This window comes from Corvus kubaryi, unplaced genomic scaffold (genome assembly GCF_017639235.1).
Source record: "Corvus kubaryi isolate FWS band 111438036 unplaced genomic scaffold, C.kubaryi_AGA036_p1.0 76, whole genome shotgun sequence".
NCBI classification, from domain to species: Eukaryota; Metazoa; Chordata; class Aves; order Passeriformes; family Corvidae; genus Corvus; species Corvus kubaryi.
In genome coordinates, this window is record NW_024582063.1 from 11,190,098 (window position 1) to 11,212,395 (window position 22,298).

The 22,298-nt window shown below is 39.9% G+C and overlaps 1 protein-coding gene and 1 long non-coding RNA gene across 3 annotated transcripts; one reads left to right on the plus strand and one right to left on the minus strand.

Moving 5' to 3' along the window:
* Nucleotides 1-2,400: 2,400 nt before the first annotated feature.
* On the plus strand, nucleotides 2,401-10,274 carry LOC121675894. The gene is made up of 2 exons (XR_006020269.1): nucleotides 2,401-2,501; nucleotides 10,190-10,274. It is a non-coding gene; the product is annotated as an uncharacterized LOC121675894 (long non-coding RNA).
* Nucleotides 7,185-22,158, minus strand: KCNG3 (potassium voltage-gated channel modifier subfamily G member 3). Of its 2 annotated transcripts, none has more exons than XM_042051719.1 (2): nucleotides 21,411-22,158; nucleotides 7,185-12,696 (listed from the first exon to the last, which is right to left on the minus strand). In XM_042051719.1, the coding sequence occupies exons 1-2, from the start codon at nucleotides 22,019-22,021 to the stop codon at nucleotides 12,051-12,053; spliced, it is 1,257 nt and encodes a 418-aa protein (XP_041907653.1). In that variant the 5' UTR covers nucleotides 22,022-22,158; the 3' UTR covers nucleotides 7,185-12,050. The 2 variants fall into 2 exon arrangements, with proteins under 2 accessions (XP_041907653.1, XP_041907652.1); XM_042051718.1 differs by having other exon boundaries at nucleotides 21,378-22,158.
* Nucleotides 22,159-22,298: the final 140 nt, after the last annotated feature.

Consider the following 22,298-nt stretch of genomic DNA (forward strand, 5'->3'; position numbering starts at 1 on the left):
TTTATGGATCTAAAAATGTAAAACAAAAGTTGTCCAGTGTATTAGAGAGGGGAAACTGAAATATAAGGAACAAAGGGACAAATTTTCTCCAGACGTATTCAGCAGAGAAGATTCAATCAGAAATATGCTTTTGGAGTGAAGCTCCAAGTCATACTTGTGCTTTGGTTTGTATCCCTGAGCAGGCTTGGAGCTCACAAATGGGGTATCATTTTGGATGAAGCTGGGCTTCCTGGCTGACTGTAAGATGCACTTAAGTAACACAATGTGCTCCAGATGGTGTGGGTCTCAGGTTCTCAGCATAATCTCTTTCATTCTGCACATTGCTCCTCTTCTGCCCACTGTTTCCAACAGTAAATACAGCCTAGTAAATTGTGGAAGATGGGATGTGAGGATGGAGTTTCTAGATCCTAATACCTGCCTAGAATCCCATTCACAGCTACTTCCTATAAGCTCTTCTTCCAAGTACTGCCGTGGGATAAAGCCATTCAGAGCTGGCTGAGCTATCACTTTGCTCAGGCAAAAGGTCCATCTTGGCTCAGATTTTTTGTCAGCAGCCTGCATTCTAAGAGGTTTCTATTTGACTATTCACAAACAAAAAGACATACTTAAATTTAGTAATACCAATGTCAGTTGTCTGGTTAGTTGATAAACCTTTCTGATAGAAGACATTCTTTATTTATGAATCGTTTAGCACATCAGACATAACATAAAAATAGATTTCTGCCATGAGATCAGTGTCTCCTGCATTGAAAATAATGCACGGTTTTGACGAAATTTATTTTTGAGGATTGTATTCTGCCAGCAGCAGGAACCATTACCCTATGATATCTTTCAGCTAACAGCCTCCTAATTATCTTTCCCACAGCATCCTGTAGTCTCGCTGACATTCTGTAAGCATGTCCCTTTTATGGATTAGTCTCTTCAGATGGTAGTGTAACTCAGGCCTGTTTCAGGAAGCCTTGAAGGTGTTTTGATGTGTCTCCCCTTTGCCTTGCCACATGATCAATGATGGGTTTTCCTTTTTAAATACTCTGTCTGCTGTTGTATACCTGTCTGTGCTTTCTTACTGCCATCAGCATAGTGATACTGTAAAACTGGGAGAACAAGCAGACAAAAGAACTATCTACCTCCTTATCACAGCATTTCCCTGCACGGGAGAAAGAAGTTCAGAAGATTAGGTAACAGCGGGGGAGAACACTGGTAAACTCCCATGTGAGGGGAAGAGGGAAGCTCAGTAACAGCTCTGCTGGGAAGAGGACTGAAGTGTGCTGGAGTGAGTAGAGTAACAGCAGGGAAAGCTGAAAAGAACTGTTCCTGAGCCAAGTCCTTGCACACATTAAAGGGTTGGATAGTTGCAGAAATAGGGAGCCCTCCAAGTAAATGCTGCCGGCAACATCTGCCTCTGCATTGTGCAGGAACTTTTCTTTGGCAGAACACACACAGCCTTACAGAGCCTATAGATAGATTGGGGTTCTTTGTACTGTGCTTTGCATCTCTATTTATAGTTTCCTCCCAAGGAAGACACGACCTGTGTGAGTGCAGGTTTCTGTAGGTGGATGGAAGCACTTGCTGACCACACAACATCTGAGTAAAAATTTTCCTGGAAATGTGTCTTTTGACAATATCCTCCCTCCTAAAGATTTTTCACAGTAAATTTTGCTGAACCATATCTGGCTCCCTTGTCTTGCGTAGGTTCTGTGATGGCAATTGCTCACGGAGGGTTTCATTTGGCTCCATATGTAGCAGCCTAGGCTTTTAAAATGGGAAAATCTGAATTCTGTTTTCACAGGGAATATCAGAGCTTGCAGTACCATTGGTGGGGCAGGCATATTCTTTTTAGAGTGCTGTATCCTATTCTACAGCCCTGAGGGAACTGAAAAGGAGTGGTGAGGAGGTGTAGAAATAGAGATTTGGCACCATGATTTTACATGCTTTTTGCTTTACATACTCTTGATTGTTTCCCCTTCCGACAGTTCACTTTTGCAGATTTTTGCAGTGTGGATCTGATGTGATTATGCTTTCCTGAAGGATTCCCCATCTTCTTTAGGCTACAGTGTTTGTTGCTCACTGTTCAAAGGCAGAAGGGAAACGTATCTATGCATCCTCAGAATTGCTAGAAACACCACTTTGACTCTATTAAATTGCTTGTCCTAGATCCAGTTGCCACCAAAGGGATGTGAGATGATTATAATTTGAACCTACAAACTCAATCTTCCTAGCACTCGCTAAACACTTGCCTTGTAATGCAGAGATTACACTAACATAATAGGAACCCAATTACTACAAGTTCTTTCTTTGCTTTCACAGGTTATTGAATTAATAGAACCATGTTAGGAGGGCTTTAGGGAGAAATGAACTGAGATGAGCTCAGCTGTTTGGAGCATGGTGCTAATAACCAAGACTGTGGGTTTGATCCCTGTGTGGCCCATTCACTTAAGAGCCGGACTTTTTGGTCCTTGTGGGTCCCTTCCAACTCAGCATATTCTGTGATTCTGTGATATGTAATGAGATTACATGCTTGCCTTACAAGAAAGTGTCATGAGTAGAGACAAGGGAAACAGTCTCTAAATGCTATTAAAAGCATTTTATTTGAGATTCCATATACTTTCAGTGTAATCTAATAGCTGATATTGATTCACACATAAACCAGTTTGACCTTTAGGACAATATCTATGTGTGTTCCCTTTTGCTCCCTTTTGGATGACTGCAGTCTTAAAGTTTAAAAAACTTTCTTAAAGCTGGTTAAAAAAAAAGCATAAAATATGATTTGCACATCTCATAGATAAGGAGAAAACAAAAGACCTAGTAGAGAGTTTATGGATTATTGATGACTATGGGTAAATAACTGCAGGTTTTTACAATGGACTTGATCAATTTTTCCTCTGAACTGTAACATTCAAGCTGACTATCTTTTCATTCAGGAGAACTGTATCTCTCATTTGAGCAGTGAAAACTGTAGTGCTTATCTTCTTGCTCCAGTCTCCCAGAAAATTTATATTGTTTTAGCTGGGCTTTTGTTTCATGCTCTTTTTGAAAAGCAAAATAGTAAGTATTGTTTGTAGTATGTTCTTCTTTAAAATAGTAGGAGAAAATGAATAAGGATGTCACTTTGGAACCCAAGTTGCAGAGCTGAACACAGGAGCATTTGCTGCATGTGTTACTGACAGCCTTGGAGCACGAGGAGTTGGCTGACATGGTGCTGGCCACAGCTTCAGTCTGTGGCAGCAGCAAAAGGTTGTGTTTAGGGTAGCAGCTCTCATGATTAAAGGCAGGGTAGGGACTCTCCATGCTGAGATGGCACACTTTCATGGGAGTTTCCAGTGGTCGTCTCTGAAAGGAAAGAGTGTGGCTTTTGGGGAGGTTTTAAGTCAAAGCCCTCTGTATAATTTTGTGTGTATTTTGAACTGTTGCCTGCAGAATTCAGTCCCTGGGACCACCCCTAGTGTGGATGCCTTATGCTTTCTGGTAATCATTAGCAGTCCACAGAAAGGGAAGCAACTGCTGAGTGGCACAAGACAGTGCCAGAGTCTCTCTTATTCTACTGATCCAAGAGACTGTGTCTGCATGGAGACACATTCGGAAAACGTTTAGAGGGAAGTAGTAAATCATAAATGTTGGCGATACAAGTTGTTGTCACAGTGTGTAATCCAAAGAAATGGGTCAAAGGTTTTCTTTTTAGCAAAGTAGGCAGGTATTAGTTGGTTTACACTTGCCATGCATGAGTGGCCTGGGGAACTGCTTTTAGCACAGGTCCTTGAGGGACAGGATGCTTGATTTAAATAAGAATGTGCCTATGGAAATGAAGGTAGGAGAGCAAAGAAGGGGCAGGACGTGATAGCAGATACGTGGGCTGGCACTGTGCTTTAGTAATACTTGGTGCCAGCACAGAAGCCTGCTGGTGTGGCTGGCAGCAGAAAGAAAATGGGGCAGCTAGGAAAAGGATAAAAACCAAAGGGGAAAGAAATGGGATGGAAAGTGAGTCACTTGGAAGGGACTTCATTGCACAGAGCCTTTTGCATTGTTTGGTTTAATTTTTGTAACCTCTCTCTATCCATCTGCCTTATTTCCTTTTTTCATTAGTCTTCCACCTGCTCTCCATAATATTCCTGTAGTTCACATGACAATCCTGAATTCTAAATAGGGCTAAGTCTCCAAACAGGGAACGTAAATATAGCAAGTCTCCTTACAGATATTAAACTGGTTTCTTCAGTACAGCAGTGAAAGCCTAACAGTTTCCAAGACTGGTAGTTGCTTCGAGCATGACTCTATTACATGCTGGTGGAAGTGGATTAGCCACTTAAAGTGTTCTGTCCAAGTCTGGCCAGTTTGTTTTACAGCTTCTTGGTAGAAACAGCAGTTTAGAGTAATCAATCAAAAAAGCAAAGTGCAAATCTGCAAGTGCAACATCCCGTTGGTAATGCAGCTCTCAAGTCCACCCTGTTGGCAGAATCAGGTGGCCAAAGGCAGATAGGTGTTCTTTACTGCAGAGTTGAGAAGGGATTTGGATGGCACCAGGATAAGACTCTGGACCAAGGATGGAATGAGGATGATTTAGACTATTTTGTATTCTTTGTAAGAGCTTTGCTTTGCATGACTGTTTTTTTCCCATTATATATGACATTTACTGTGGAGGAGGAGAGAGCTTCTTGTCCTACACTGACACAGAGAAATGTATGGATATTTATTCTAAGCTATGTAATGTGAACTGCATTTCAAATGTGAATGAGACAGTCTGTATGAAGAGAAGGCAAAGGTAACAGCAGCCTCAGTCTGTGGATGTTAATATTTAACCTTAATGCTTCTTGAGTGAGGATTAGGTGAAAGCAGAAAGAAAAAGGTCTAAGAAAACAACATAGAGATGCTGAAGATGGAGTCTGCTTTAAAGAGGGGAGCAGATGAGCTCATGGTCCTTGGTCTTGTGTTGAGGGCAACTTGGTATTTACATTCAAGACTTTGTCTTCCATAACCCAGATGACAAACAGATTTTCTAAAACAAAACAAAATTCATCTTAGCTAAATTTCATTCACTGCTGGTTACCTGGCTCCCTTGGAGAAGATTCTTCCTTTTAGACATACCTGGTTTTTAAGCCTCTTTAGTCAATGGAGAACAAAAGGCTGCTGTGACCTATAGGCTGAGTTTCTATCAGAGAACCAAAGAGGTAAAGGCACTGCACCCAAAGGCAGGGATACTCAAGGAATCCATATAAGTTTGAGAGCTATGAGCAAGAATCTCTGGCTGGAATCCAGATTTGTATTTATTTTAATTTAAGTAGTTTTGTTAGTGCTGCCTTTCGGTAAGCCTCTGCATGACTATACTTAGTGATTACATTGTTGGGATTGTTTTTCTCTTTTAATCTTTAATGGCATGTGTACAGTAGCATCCTTTTATAGCATCAAGGATTCAAGATGCTATCCTAATAAATGGCCCCAATTTTACTCATTCATAATATCCCATCAAATGTCATCAAATTCAAATATTAAACCCTAATGACAAAAATCCTGGTTAGACACTCTGCTGTCTTGGCACAGCCAGTGCAGCTGACAAGGCCTTTAGCAATGTAGAAAAAGCTGCCTTCTAAGTGCTGCATTCTCTGGGAGCCTCTCTGAATTGAGGAGAAAAAAAAAAAGTATTTCAACACTTAGTACTTAACAGTATATCAGGCTCAATAGATAAGCTACACTCATGCTCCCAAGAAATGTCATCTTTCTTTCTTGCACTGTTACCTGCTTTGAATCGTGTTCCAGTATTGAATTGTAAGGTTTTTGGGAACAGCATTGCAATTTTTATCTGTAGCTGTAGAGTCCTTAGTACAACAGAAAACTGGTCCTCTCTGTGGCTCCTGGTTACTACAATATTGGTAAAGGAGCAGTGCAAAAAATATAAAAGCAGAAGTGGAGGATTGGTGGAGTGCATGGGAAAGAATTCCAATATTCAAGTTCTAGATTTCCTAGATTTTAATGATCTTCTTTAGTGTTTTCTTTTCAAAAGTCTTATGGCAAAAACATGTAAAAAATGTTCCCCAAGGCAGAAAGAATCAATCTTATTTGGGGGAGTTCTGTGCATTTTACATTTTGTATCTCAAATTGATGGAAGGTGCAAGTGCTGAGCATATCTGCAAAACAATAACTGTGTTTAAACATTAAAAAAACCCTTCTGCTTCCAAATATTTTAGAAGTCCTTTGAGGAAAAACACTTCTAAAACATACTTCTATGACTATGTGGACATCTGCTTTACTTCTTCTGTTCCTTTGCTGACTGATTTTATGCAAAACTAATAAATAACAGAACTAAAAATGCTCATGGTTTCTAAATGAAAAGTCTGTTCATTCTCATAATAATGCAGAGGCTTGATACCAGAATAGTTTGTAATGCAGTGATCTCTTAAAATATTCAACCTTTTCTTTTTACAAGAACACTAGTTATGAAGTACTTTTTTGTGGAAGTACTTTTGAAATGGCTGCATTTAAAGCATCAAGAGAGTGTCTCAGATCCATTCACAGTAATGCAAGGATTGCACTGCTGAAATCTCTGGTTGTGTTGACATTCCAGAATTTACACTGTGTTGATGTTTGGGGGTTTTTTTAATATAAAAAAAATCAGTGGACTTGAAGCCAAATTCAGTCAATTTTTCTGGATTTGTTTTTAAAAATAATCCCTGAGGAATAATATATGTGTTACATGGCTGCTTTTCATTTTGTTTTGACAGTTCTACAGTCCATAGTTATGATAGATCTTCATATCTTACTGAAGAATAACCCTGTGGATGTTTAATTTTAATTTTTGCTTCAGACTTCTGGATCAAATATTCAAATTTTATATTGATGATAACTCCTGGGTTCTAAATGGCAGACTTCTCAGTAGCCAAAAATTGTTAAAGGAAGAAGTTTTTGCAGAGGTACAGTACCAATATGAATAGCCATAGAATTTACTTGTTTAAAAGAACACATTTTATAAACATTTGTGTTTTGACCACTAGTCCATGAAATATAGCAACAAGACCAGCAAATTTTATTACATTATTTTATCTATTTAAATATGTATTCCCATAAAGCCCCCCCATTTATTACCTTTTCAAATTATAGAGTACATTTTTCTTTACAGATAACCAGACAATATATAAAACGAGGGATCTATGAAATTATAAACCTTTGCATTTGTAAAGAATAAAGGACTCTAAAAAGCGTAGTTGCAAACATTCAAATTTTATTGATTTGACCACAGATTCATCTTCTGTGCTCTTAACATTTGTTGTCACGCAGATTGTCTGTCTTGGTTGCTCGTTGTGCAGCTTGTTGATGCTTAACCTGTCTGTCATCTGAAACACACTCCCTAATTTGTGTTGAACGTTTTTACTATGAGACCAGTGTCTTGTTATTTTTCCATGTGGGCTGGGCCAGCTCTTTGGCTACTGGAAGCTGTTACAGCTCTAGCAAAGCTGGAAGACTTTTCACACTAAGTCTCTGTATTTTAAACAGGGATTTGTTTTATGTAGCAAGTTTAACTATCATCACGTATCCTGACCTGCATGTTTGCTTTTACAGACAAATAACAGAAAATGAGAGCCAGTTTCCTTTTTTAGAATCAGTGAAAACTTTTTAATAAAGCAGCATCTTTCTTTACTATGCATAGCTTATTTAACTTTCCAGCAAGTGTCTCCTTAGCAGCTCATCTGAAATAATAGTTCTAAAAATTTCAAGTGATCCTGAACCTCTTAGGTGAGATAAAATTCAGAGCACAGCAGACCTTGTTCGTTATGCTGGTTCCCAGGAAACTGGCAGGGTTTGGCTGCTGAATTTAGCTGGCTGCTGTGTGCATATGTCCACTTCCTGGAAGGCATTCAGATCTGGTAAGATTTTTGTAGTTGTTACCCAAAAGGGAAGGGGCCATTGTTTTGAACCCACAAGGACTTCAGTTTTACTTTGGAATAGAAATACCAGTTCCTTTAGAGGTATGAATTGCATACATGATATGAAAAAGCGGTGCCTTTTCTTTTAAATACATGGATATCAAGATAGGAATCTTGCATTAACAGCATTTTAATCTTTCTCAAACTTGCTGCTATGCACACCAGTATAAGCCACTGTACAATAAGGATTAATATCACATTTTTATATGGCTCATCCCTATGCTGATAAGACTGTTTAGTATCATCAGTCAACCAAACTAATTTTCTTTTTGGTGGGTACTCATCAAGACAATATTGTTTTCAAGCTTTACATCAAGGAAAAGGATAATCTTCCATTCATTGTGATATTTGGGATGATGCTTCATGTAGAACTGTAGAAGAAAAATACCCTAGAGAGCTTTCCATTTCAGTGACTTCATTAACAATCAAGTGCTTTTAAGTGACACACAGTACTTTGAAGGATTACAGCCAATATATAGTTCCCAATAAATCAGTCCTAGGGTTTGAACTGAGTATATAATGTATGATTAACCTTTACTGCCAGCAAACAGTGGCAGTTGAATGGCAGTTCAAAACTCATTAACTTTGGTTTCCATTTTAGATGAACCAAAGTGCTGGATCACAATTGTACAGTGTGTCTTCATTTTTCTTCAGTTTTATTCTATTTGTATTTCATCTAATTTGTTCCAGATGTGAATGTTTCCAAGAGAAACTGCCCATGAAGTCTTTTATTGTATAGGGTTCAAACTGGCAATGATTAGAGATGAGCCAGCTTGTCTTCACTTGGCTTTTGCTTTGAAATGCTGTACTTTGAAATAGAGTGCTGCACACCATGTCTGCATAAAACATGGTCTCCAGAAAATTTTAACGAAACAGTTTCAACTGTTTAAAAATATGCTTATTTTTGACTACACATATAATTCATATTTTGTAAAGTTTCACTAAAAAAACCCACTGGTCCATTGAAAATAAGATGATATATATTACTAGAAGTCAGGCATCCTATTTACCCTATAAAATTCTGGCTTAAGGCTACCATGAAGATTACTTTATTTCAGCTTGATTTGTAAGGAAACTAAAGTCTACACACTGATAACCATACAACAATAAAAAGAGAAAGAAAAAAACTAACCCAAAAACCCCCACAAACAAACAAAAAACACAAACAAAAACCCACAACAACCCCACCCCAGGATCTCTCCATAGTGGGTTTATATACAGCAGTTTGAAAATATTTTATTATAACTCAAATTAAAAAATACATCAGGTCATTCTGTTCACATTTTGCCATATAAAAATTGAACACAAACTGTTCAAAAAAACATAATAGGACAATCTCCACAGACTTACTCCTTTACACAGTTATTTTCATTAGATTTATATTTTTACACTGGGAAAGGATTCTTATCTGAAAAACACTTCATAAAGTATGAAACATTTTATTTGTATACCATATATAGCCTGGATCATTGAAAACTTCCTGTCCTTAATTGCTTATGCAAAATGATTCATGGTGCAAATTGGTATTCACAAGTTATTATGTGCATTAATTTATATTTTTCCTTTCTAGAGGCATCTAAAGATTAGATTTCTAGGTAGTGCTGAAACACATTTTATGTTGTCTTGAAATCAAGATTGCAACATACTTTATATTCACATTCTGTACGGATTTTAAGCTATCGTCATCATGATGATGGCTTGGGTGTTTTGTGGAAGAGGGTTGTATCTCAGAGTATTGGTTTGGTAAATACAATACATGGACAAAAGACTAAGTACGATTTAAGGAGTTTTATGACAAACAGTATTTTTCCCACACATTAAAAACAGCACATGAAAATCTGTAGGGCTAAGTTCTTATGTGGTATTTTTAACCTAGAGAAAAAAAAAAAAGCAAAATAGAAAAAACCCTGCAATTTTCTCCTTAGAAATGGTTTTGATACCGTCAAAATAACTTTTCATTAGAAGATGAAAATGTCATTTTCTTCAACATCTGTGTTTGGACTAAAGTCTGAAATTTTAATTTTGTCAAGGAGGAAATTTTTTGTGAGGAATAAAAAAACCCCCAAACATTTCAACTGACTATAATATATAATATATGCAGGATATATATATAGGTACACATGCAGGAATACAGAGCCAGCATCTCCACTGGTGTAAAACATCTAAGTGTCTCTGGAGTCACTACTTGCCTAACTAACATCAGCTGTGAATCTCACCTAAGAAAGAAATTTTTGCTGATCTCATATTCACCTCTCTGTGGAATCCTGGAGCAGGTTTCTGAGCAACATGATTTTGATAGAAAAGGCATAAATATAGCAGTGTAGGGAACTACAGAGCTAACCTTCTGAACACACCAGTGGCAAGAAACAGAGGTATGGCTGTAACAGTACTTAACAATGGATTCTTGAAGGGAAAGTCAAGCTTGTCTGTAGGAAGGCTACTAAAGTTCTTTCCAGGTCTTCAGAAAAATTGTGTTTGCAATGTGATTCTTTAAGACTACTTAAGACTAAGACCACTTAAAATGATAATGATTCTTTCAGGTCTCAGGGTAGAACCTTCAATGTATCGGTTACTGATCAATGTAGCAGGTTTACTTGAGTGAGCAATTCCAGAGAAGTGTTTCTAGGTGGTACTCATTTCACAATTACGTGTATAAAAGATGCCTCTACAGCACAGTAAGAGTAAATGCAGTATTTTCAGGCAAGCACACAAACTTCAGCTGTGCTGATGACTCTGAACTTTCATGTTAGCATGAAAGCTCCCTGTTGATGTTTATTGGTACCCAAATTTGTAAAGCTGTACCTTAATGTGTTTTAGTATCTAATTGCACATTTCTACATAGCAGCCTTTCAGAATTATACTGAACAACGCTATTAAGCAGAACTACACAAGAAATGTAGTGAGCAATATTTCAGAACCTAACTCGATTCATTTTCATTTTCTAGTAACGTTGAAGAATACACCATTTTGCCAAGTGCAACTCACACTTCTATATTTTACTTTCTTTGGTATGCTCTGGGCTTTTTACAGTTGTTTTTAAGACTTCCATTGAGGTGGATCCTTCAGTAAGGATTACAGAATTTAAGATGATGAAGAGTCTTACCTGACAGGGAGCAGGTACTCTTGTTTTCCAGTGCTTGCTCCAGGCCGCTTCAAATGATGGAATGTTACAATTTGTCTTAAGAGAACTTTCACTATGGTATCTATGTTTAAGATATGTGGGGCACAGAGGAGGTCAGGGAGGGAAAATCTGTGCTTGAGTATGTAACTTCAGGTGGATGGAGTTGAACTGAAAGCATGTAAAATTTGGAGAGCTCCCCCACTAACCTACCAGGAAATATATATATCAATCCCTGATTTCTTCTGCTGACCTTTATAGAATACAATACTTGCTTCTACTTACAATTGGGTTCTAGAGAAGAAATTAATTGTGACCTAAAGAAGTCCTTGCTTAAAACATTTAGAGGTTCACTTCTTGCACTTCTTTGTGAACTCTCAAATTCAGAGAAATGCCACTGAATTTACTGGTTTACAGAAGATTTGTGTGCTTCCTCAAAGATCAGAATCAGGCCTCAAGGGTTTTTTGTCCTACAGACCCATATCCTTCATCTTTCCTGAGTCACAGAACCAGCTCTACTTTGTTGCAAAGCATAAAAGTAGCAGTGATTCTCCTTCAATATATAATTTGGTTATCTGAGTTAAAAGTGGAGATACTTCAGGCAAAAAGCTATCAATGCCTCTGTGAAGCATTTAATATTGAAATCTTTGAAAAACTTCTGCTACACGTTGCTTAGAATGGTTTAGGATATAATTACAGGAATGACAGATCTCAGTGTTAAGCCCATTTTTTGTTCTGTTTTTTTGTGGGAAGGCAAACTGAACACCAAACTGGTCTGGTTGAGGACTTCTGAATCCTCTTTTGTTAATTTTGTTCTCTCAAATTTGAAACATCACTCCCTCTCCTTGCAAGGTGCTCAAGGCAGATGGACATCCTTCCTGTCTGAATGGTGACGGGCTTTCTCCAGGCTGGTGAGAATGTTGTTCCACAGGACCATCCAGTCAAGGAGGACACACGAAGGGACCTTCCGCCATTCTCTTCTAAGACAAAGCTTAGCAAGTAAGTACAACAGAATGCAAGTTGGGTCAATTTAGGAATTCAGCAGAGAGGCTTCTACTGTACCTAGCAGATCGGAACTTGAGCTCATGGTAGCATTGCACAAAGCTGTGATAAATGAAAGTGATAGGCAGGGCTAATAAAACGATGCCACTAACCACACAAATTCCTCCAAGAATCCTTCCTGGTACAGTGATGGGACACATGTCACCGTAACCAACTGTGGTCATCGAGATGATCACCCACCAACAAGCAGCAGGAATGCTGGCATAATCCTTATTCTTTGTTCCCAAGTCCAGCCCATTTTCAAGAAGCTGTGAAAGTGCACTGAAAATTGCCATAGCAACACAGATAAAGACAAGTAGCATCACCATCTCTCTGTAACAACGCTTCAGAGTCAGACCAAGTGTTTGAAGGCCAATGAAATGACGGGCCAGTTTAATCACCCAAAAAATTCTCATCATTCTTAAGACCCTCAAGGTGACTCCAGCCCTCTGAAGCTGTGAATTTTCCCCTGTGAAAACAGTCATTAGAACAGAGATGTAGTAAGGAGTAATTGCCAGCAAATCAATGATGTTGAGAGGTCTTCTGACAAACTCACACTTGTTTTTGGAGACGATGAACCTCACAATGCATTCTGCAGTGAACCAGCCTATGCAGATAGCTTCAATTATCCTGCCAAAAGAAACAAAGACAGTATTTATGCTCTGTGCAAAGGCTTCAGGGGATGTTTGGTTTGTTCACAGATATTACCAAAGTGACACCTGGACTTTCACAGACAACAAACAGAAAGCCATGCCATCCTTATCCTGCAGCTGGCACTGGATTTCAGCAATTAACCTGAGAGTCTAGTGAATGTTTAAACTGATAATTGCTGAAAAACTCACTCACTGATCATTTTCTTTGAATTATGGATTGCTACTAATCATAGTACTAGGCAAATATGCCTGCAAAAACTGGAGCCCTACAGGAGACGGTAGGACACCAATGCCAATATGTAACCTTATCTAGAAGAGCTGGGTTTGGGGTTTTGGTGGGTTTTTTTGCTCATTGAGTTTTGGGGGATTTTTAAAATTTTTGTTTATTTTTTTAAGTTTGTGAGGCCTGATCCACTTGGGAATGCCAAGGGTTGTAGATCAGTGAACTGTCTGGTTATGAACAGCAATGTATAGAACCAGACTGCTAAACTAAAATGGAAGTGCAGATGGAGTAAGCAGGAATAAGTATTTGCATTGGGTAATTAATGCAAATTTGTTCTTTAGGAACACACCTAAACCAGTCTACCTGATCTGCATCCCAAACAGGGTCTAACCTAGAACCATATCACAACTATATAGATATTACCACTAAATACAGATGTATTTTATTTTTCATTAGTGCATACATAAAGTGCTAAGCTTGTGGCCTCCCATTTACCACTATGCTCTGCATTACTGAATTTTCTCTTTTGCTTTAAATGTAACTCCACCTAAACTACATTGCAGCAATAATATCAAGGTAACCAAGTGTTAAGGTAATAGGCAAGATCATCTTCTTGCCCAATGCAGAAGAAATCCTGGAAGGGGATTTCAGTATGCTCTTAAATATTTTGAAGTCCCAGTGCATTGAATGAGACTTGAGAATATCTCAACTTTAAACTGGTGGAAGGTAGAAACAGAAGATAAAAATGTCGCTCAGAGATTATTTAGTAACTGTTGTGCATGTGGTCACAAATCTCCCTAAGATTTCAGACTGTGCTCACTTTTTGTAATACGTGAGGGCATGGAAGCTAATCTTTACCCCCATTTATCTTTTTCACCAACAGTCTGAGCAAAGAAAAAGACCATCACTGATACCTTCTCATACCAACAGCTCTGAAACCAAAGTGGTGTGAGATCAGAGATTCAAAAATACTGCCAGAAAATAATACAACCAGAGCTTTTTCAGTACTGCAAGGACTCTTAACAAGGTAGTGTCTGTTGAAACATACTGATTTGCAAGTGATAATCCAACTGTCATTTCAAAATTAAAATTTTTCTTCCCTAACACATCTGCATAATTTTTTACCAGTTCTGAAATCTATTGTTAAGACAGTGGCCTGTTAGAAAGACCGTATTCTTCTCTAACTGATGTAATTACAGACTCTACAAACTAACTTTTTCATAGAAGTTTTACACATTAAAATTTTATTTATTTTTTATTAATTTAATTTTTTGTTTATTCTTTTTAGTTTTAAGCTAAAATTAGAAGAAACAGTAACAATGACTTGATGTAAAGTCATAAGGTGCATTGTAATTTTAGCCAAGTAAATTTAAATGAACATAAATTGATTACTTATTTCTTCACATAAAATTGGACCGTGTTTTTCTTTTTTCATGAATAACAATGAAAGTTCTGTAAGCAAGTGGTCTTTTTTCACAAAGGGCTTGTAGAACACTAGTTCATGTTAGTACCTTTTGATGGAAAGACCTTTGAAATTCAGTTTGCTCTTAAGAATCAGGTGTTCGCTTAGAAATTAAGCTTTTGAAAACTTCCTTTATGTTTGAAAAAAAATCAAGAAAAAAAGCTTAATGGGTAAGTTTACTTAAACCCTTTTTACATATGATGAGGAAATACCTAAGACTTTCCCAATAAAATCAAACAGCAATATCATGGTAATGGACAAACCAATGACATCTAAATGTACTTAGATGTTGGCTAGTTGAGATCTCATGCAATGATTAAAAGAAAAATTGTATATGGATAGAAAGTTGCAGCCAGGAATGTTCAACAATTCCAACAGGCTATTTCTTTACATTTTATGATATTTCTCTGGTAGTGTTGTCTGTATTCTATGATATGAAGGATTTAAATGAAAAAGAAATTTTTAATTATACAATTTAAAGCTTTTTCACTTGGTATTTCCTCCTGATGCCCTGATAATGTCAGAAACATGACTCCTCCATTTTGTCACCCCTTAGACAGGTTATCTCTGAGTTGAGCTGAAAGGAAGTTAAGTCCTGATCGTTGTGATACAGTAGAAATTTTCTTTATGGATCAACATTGGTTCAGTAGTCATATAACTTTGGGGAATAGTTGTACAAGTAAAAGTCCATGAAATATGATCAATCCATAGTTTTACTCTGGCAGTTCCTGGGACAAGAAATACTGTAAATCAGTTATACTTCAGTAGGAAGGACTGAAGAAGTATTTTATTGTAGAATGGATTTGAAGTGAGCTAAGGAACGTCACTGATGCAAAAATGACAAAGCAAGATCAAGGCAGTGGGGGATACGTTAATGCCACTCCGTCATAACTTGCACTTCCATTTCCCCATTTTGCATCCATCTTTTTTTCTCCTGGCTGGGAAGAAGATAATGAAGAAGGGTGTCCCTTATTTTTTTCCTTCCTCTACTTACTTTTCCGCCGTCAGTGAAACATTTTTCATTTTTCTTCTCTTGTCACTCCTTTTTTGCCTGTGTAGATGGATTTTGGCAGTACTGGTGAATCACACAAAAGAGTGCTTTGGTGAGAAAAACTAGAAACCTCTGGCATGTTGGGAAATCTGGAGTGCTACATTCTACATTTCCACTTTCAGATCAAGTCTCCTCTTCTTGCAGTGACTTATCCTTATAGTTAACCTTATTAGTGGATAAAAACATCTAATAAGGAAAGCAATTTTAACAGTTAATCCTTAAGAGAACTTAACAGAGTATGAAGTTAAATAAAAGGCATGTACTCAGAAGACTAAAGTATATGTGTTTTCCATAATCAATTCTTAAAATATTTTCTGGATATTCACAGGACAGATTGCTTTTATTGCCTATGTTTAGAATAATGCTGTATTAAAATCTATAATGATATAATTAAATAGTGACTTTTTTTGGTAAAAATACAGTACCTATTTTATAATCTTTCATCACAGTTTTCGGTTAGTTGTGTTTTTTCAGTTTTAAAATAGCTGGTATCCAAAAAGGAGAGGGGTAGTTAAAAAGAAAGTTATAAAATGTTTCCTTGAAGATTCCCCACAAATTTTATAAATAATCAGAGAAAATACTAAGTCCTAATTTTTATTCAGTTACAGGCTATTTCTGCTCCAACTTACTGTTCATTGTCCCAGACCTAAGCACATGAAAGAGGGTTTTCGTCCTAAAATTTTAAGCTGCTTGACACTTAACAGACTTTCAAGATTGCCCTAATGAGTCTTTTGTCCATAAATGGAAAATCAAGCCTTTGCAAGCCTTGTTCCTCCTGTAATCCCATCACTGTTCGCTTTTCTGTTCCATATGATAACTTTCTCTCAGAATAAGCTACTTTATGTACAATGAGTTAAACCACTTCAGAAGTAATTTTTTTCAAACACTAACAAGATTAGTTTGTTATTACAAAAAAAAACCCCATGTTGTAACTATCTTAGAATTGTTTCAACTTAGCAATATTCTTTGCCTCTTGCAATATTCTTGCCATCTTGCAAATTTGTATACTTTCAATAACCCCGGTGAGCTGGTTGAAATCGAGCCAAAATATTCCTTAGTGGCACTATTATCTATTAAGCTTGTAAATAAAACATACACAGCAACAGGATACATGAGGAAAACAGATGATATGATTAAAGACAGTATATGACAGGATTAAAGATTAAAGTCTGTCAGCACTGATTTGTTAAATTGTCGCTAAAGCCTATTTCCATGTAAAGCACATTAAACCTGAAAAATGTCCAAGCAGTAGCCAGAATGATAAAATTCCTGCTCAGGAAGATTCCTAAGTGATTTCAGCAAATGTTCGGGGTTTTTCAATCCTTTAGAAATCAAGGGCTTCCTTCCCACTACAAACTGTGGAGTAAATGCCACAGAACAGCTAGTTTCCCTGAAGTAAAAACCCTGCTGGCTTTTTTTCCATTCTGTCCCTGCTTTGGTAGGAATCATATGTTGTCATGCATTAAACCCTGGTGCTTTGTGTGGGAGGCTGTAATGACCCAGCAGTCCTCAGCGAAGGGGCAAATCCCTTTCATAGCTGAAGGGGAAACCTGAGTACAAACATCTTGAGCCCTGAGATCCTCAGCATCTTTTCCATATGTGTTGAACACGACTGGCACCTAATCCTGGTGAGTCTAAGGCTCTGCTGTGCTCAGGCAGTGATATATAGCTGTTCATTATTTCACCTCTATTTTTCAAAGAGCTGGTAAATTCAATAGAATCCATGTCTGTGTTTTTAACCTAGGTCCGTAGTTCCATTCTTTACCTTCAGCCCACTGTTTTAGCCTAGCAAAAATGTGGTATTCAAGTTAGATCTCGTCCAGAAAAGGAGTTCCTACTGTTTTTTGAAGAGATGTTGAACATGAACATTCAGGTGTTCTGAAATTCCACCACTATGAAGGAATAATAATTTTTGTATGTCTAAAATTCAAATGCAATTTTTTAGGCTGATATTTTGCAGAGATTAAAAAAGCTCACTGGCACTTGATGAGAGATGCTGTTTGGAGAAACTATGGTGTTTATTTGCTTTTGCTTAAGAACACAGCAATCATGTAGGCTTGATAAGTCAGTGATTACTTCAGTACAAACTTAATCACAATTATTAAGTGGAAAGGGGACAACCATCTCTTCTTACTGCTAACAAGCTACTCGTATTTAGCATTAGAAAAATAGTTTTAAGGCAGGTAGATAGAACTATGCTGTCAGTAAGTCAAGCAGCTTCAAGTGATTTCCTATTACAGGCTCAAGAAGCTCTCCCTAGAAGATTGCGCTCCCAATCAGTGTATGGACAGGTCCCTGAGCAGAGACTCACAGTATGCATCTGTTGGCACAGTTCAGAGGACAGCAAAGATGACTTGAAATTGCCAGAAGCAACAGAAGGCATTCCTGCTGTCTGCTCCTAAACTCTGCAAATCTAATGCAAATCTTTAGCTCTCGTAAGTGGAACTTGCCAAGGCAGGGAAAGGAGCAAAAATCTTAGAATGAAATAAATTTAATAACTCATCCCTTATCCTGAGAACAGGCCTAGGAAAGGCAACCCCTCTGCAATCAGGGAATTATATTTCAGTGTCTGTAATATCTGTGAAATTCTGAGGTCAGATTCCTCATCCATCTCTCCTTGAAAAAAGCTTACTCGTGGAGTTCTCTGTTGCCCTCTAAAGGGTGTTATCACAAGGGATCAGAAATAGCCATAGCTGTTCATCCTTTGAGAGTGTGGTCACCCTGAAAAGGCATAACAACGCACTGGTTTCTGAGAAAAGTTTGGTGGACTCGATTCCTCTTCTGCTGAAGAGGTGTTCATACAAGGAAAACAAACACAGCTGGTGTTAGCTGGCAGCACCAGTAACCCTCACTGCAAACCTCATTAAAGAGGCTGATTTTGTAAATGCCAGAGTTAGTGACCCCCTCACTTGCTGAGATGATGTCCAGGTAAACTGGAGACACACTGCTGGTCAGCTGCTTTCACTACGGCTGTCCAAAGCAGTCTTGGGAATGGTTACCATGGGAGTCAGCCACAGAAATTATCCATGTGCCACCTTTCTGACATAGCACACTGAGGCAAAGGCAGGGAGGCTTACTGTGAGAGACTGAAAATATCAGAGTTGCTGGGTTTTGTGAGGTGGTTCTCACCTCACCTCCGTGGCTTATGCTGAGCTGAATAACTGATTACATCCAAATCTACAGCCTAAGGATTTCTAGATTAGCCCATTCAATTTTCACTCCTAAAACTTTTCAAAATACATTTTTGGAATAGTGTACAATCTTCATACTAGTATTACAGTGCCATGCAAGTCAAAACTCACTTGTGTACAGCATTAATGTAACAATTTCTCTTGGGAAAAAAAATTCAAATTTTTCTATTACTATGTTAGATAGAATCTCTTTATTTTGATGAGGAACATTGTTTGATAAACAAGACAGAATTTGGTTTCAAACTTTTAAATGTGTCAGAAACAAGTGGACAGACTCTTAAAAGCCTTCTCAGCTAAGAGGGACTGTATTGCCAGAGTATGCAATCCCAGAAACTTCCATGGGATTTCTGTGGTCAGACTTTCAAAGAAGCCACTTAGCTACTTAGGTTTTGCAAACCCAATTAATTTTAAATGAAATAACTACAAGCAAAAGAAATCATAAGCACATAAAGGAAAATAAATTCAGATGACAACTGGACATGTTAGATACAATCCTGTGGCATGTGTAAGTAGTGATAACTAAACTGGACCACTCACTTAAAAGCAACTGTAGCTAACACACTGTTTCTTCTAGCTATAACAGGCTTTTTAGCAACGATGCAGCATGTGCAAAAAAGAGAGGAGTGGCTCCACCTTGGTGGTCACCTGTGGACAGAGAGGTGCACATTTTGTCTGTTTTCCGTGTGTTTGCCATCAGATTGGGATCAGTTCCTGTGCAGTCAGGGTGCATGGGTTAAATGACCCAGTCTATACTGGTGCTTATATGTGACAGACTTTTGTGACACGGGTAGAAACTTTCCAGCTGCTACTTTTAGTTATCTCTATTTTTTGTTGCAATAACATGGACTACTATAACTGGTACAGAAGAAACTCACCCCATTATTGGTAGTCGTCCTTTTGGTTCTAAAAGCAGCCCTCACTGCCCTGGGAACTGTTTGGCTATAGTGCATCTTACAAGTACTTAGGACCTAATCCTTCTAACACTTGTTACACAACCTGCAATTGCTCAGAAGAGTGATATTATGATCTTGAAGACAAAGGCACTATAAAATAAAAATTACACATCCTATGCCATGGCTGAATGCAAGCTGAATGCAAGCTGAACTCTTTCAGTATGAGAAAACTTGTTGTTGATTCCCCCACCATGAAGATGTGAACAAAGACATGACTGATGTGGTTAATGCTATGTAGTTGCATCTATTTTCCTGTGCCTCTTGGGAGTATCTCAGCTCTTTGCTGCTGTACAGAGAGGTCAGCCGCAGAATCTACTCTTTGAAATAACCTTGCAAAGCTAAAGTAAGGTGTTTTAACTGGAGGAACCTCTAGGACCTTCTTTTGACATATCTGAATCAGGAATCAACAGCTTCTCAAACTGCATCTGCCTTCTTTTTGTTCATAGAATTAATTCTTTGGCTCAACTACAATGAGAAATACAGGTACAGTTTTCCATTAAGCTAATGGAAACTATGAAAATACTTTCCAAGGTATTAATCTGGCTACTAAGATATAATATATCACGTTCCAATTAACTCTATGGTAAAAGATGATGATTTCATAATGACAAGGCTGCAATTTCACTGTAGTGCCCTTTTAGCAGAGCAGAAGCTAAAAACTTTTTGTTGAATATCCTGTCTGTTTTAAAAGAAGGGAGAAGCTAGCAAATACCAGAAATGTTTACTTCTTTCTTTATATGTCAGTCTTATTTATGGGAGAAATTCTACAAGACTGGTCTCACTTTTGTTCTCCAGGAAACAGGGAAGAGGAAGGAGAGAGAGAGGGAACAGAAGAGTGAGTGCAAGAGTTGCATCAATATAACCCTAATCTGAGGTCACAAGCAGATGGAAAAAGGTTTGTTCCTACTAGTAAGGCTCAGGAATGAGTCTTATACCCCATGCCCTGTTTTCTGCAACTGTTTTGCAATGTTTATTATGCTTAAAGGATATTAAAGGAAATGTAAACATCTGTTACATTCATACACTGGGGCGCTTGAATGATGCATTTGCAAGAGCTCAATGTGCAGTTTGATCATCTCCTATGTTCCCCACATAGAGAATCTGAGATAGAAAGGGAGGAGGGGGGGTAAGGCTGTTCCCACATACAAGATTTTACCAGAGCAGAATCGTAACAGGCACTGGATCTGCTCCAGCAGAAGGACCTGAACGAATACATGCAGAGTACTTACAGGATTGGTCTTTTCCCAAAGGAAAGGACAACGGAATTGCATTCTTTTGGGGGGTTATTTTCTTTTTTTTTCCACAATCGTAAGGCCTAAATTGATTTTCCGAGTGGCTGAAGTTCTCTACGTGGTCCCGTGTCTCCTTAAAGGGGGCAATAAGAGCTCCAAGATCCTGCACGGAGGGGCACCCTCACTGCGAATAGGAGCCGTATCCCGATGGCCCCGTTCCGTGCCAGCCTGCCCAGACCCGAGCCTGCCGCCGGCCCCGGCCCGCCTGCAGCGCGGCCGCTCCGGGCGTCCCCCGCCCGTCCCCTGCGCTCGGGGCCACGGGTGCCCGGCAGAGCCCGGTGGGAGCCGGAGATGCGGAGCAGCGCCACTCCCCCGACACTCCGACATCCCTCCCCGGCCTCCAGCTCAGGGCCGGAGTTTCAAGGCGCGCAGACGATCTCCGCCGGCGGCGGCTACTGCCACGGACCGTCAAGACAAGGAGCAGGAAGGACACACTGGACGGGACACACGGGGACCGGACAGCGGGAAAATAAAGGATCCTCCTACCCTGAGGGCTCCCTCACTGACTCTGCTGTGTACCTGCTCTGCTCCTCCACGCTGCGATTCTCCGCCGCCCGCCACTCGGGCAGGGTGCTGGCGCACAGCACCACCATGGACACAATGACGAAGAGGATGGAGACGGTGGCCAGGACCTGGGCGGCCACGGAAGACGTGGGCTCCTCAAAAGTCCTCCTCATCCTCTCGAGCCACTTCCCGCCCTCGGCTCCCGGTGGCCGCCGGCCCTTGCCCTCGAGGCCGCCATTCGGCTCCTCCGCCGCGTAGTAGGTGCACGTCTCGGACATGCGGTCGTCGAGGCGGCGCTGGCAGCAGTAGTCGAGGTGGGAGCCCTCCAGCCCCCAGTAGATCATCTCGTTGTAGAAGGAGAGCTCGCACATGTGCGGCACGAAGCGCAGGTGGCCGTGCCGGACGTACAGCATGATGAAGCCGAAGGCCTCTGAGTGCCGGTCGAAGAAGTATTCGTTCCGCTCCCGGTCGTAGTCGTCGCACACCTCCAGAACGTCCTGCTCCGAGAGGCAGCCGTGCAGGCGGCTCACCCGGCGCAGCGGGAAATCCTTCAGCACCTCCCGGGAGAAGGAGTACCGGGTGCCCCCGACGTTCAACACCACCGAGGGACCGCGGCCAAAGTTCATGGCTTGGGCGGGACGGAGGAGGGGAACGGCGGGCAGGGCAGAGCGGCGAGGCGGGGGGCAGCGCGGGCGGCAGCGGCTGCCCCGGCTCCGGCTCTGCGCGCACCGCTGGCGGCTCCCGCTCGGCGACGGGGCGGGCAGCGGGCGGGGAGGGAGGCAGGGAGGGAGGGACAGCGGGAGAGACGCCGCCGCGGGCGCCCCAGCGGCCGCGCAGGAGCGGAGCGGAGCGCGGCGGAACGCGCGTCCCCCCCGGCGATGCCGCTCGCAGGTGCGGGCGCGG

Bases quoted from the DNA above. Each gene is read 5' to 3' on its own strand.
- KCNG3 (XM_042051718.1), bottom strand. From the start codon at position 22,021: ATGAACTTTGGCCGCGGTCCCTCGGTGGTGTTGAACGTCGGGGGCACC. The intron at 12,697-21,377 runs GTAGGAGGATCC...TTCTTTTGGCAG, and splicing joins TCAGTGAGGGAGCCCTCAGG to GATAATTGAAGCTATCTGCA.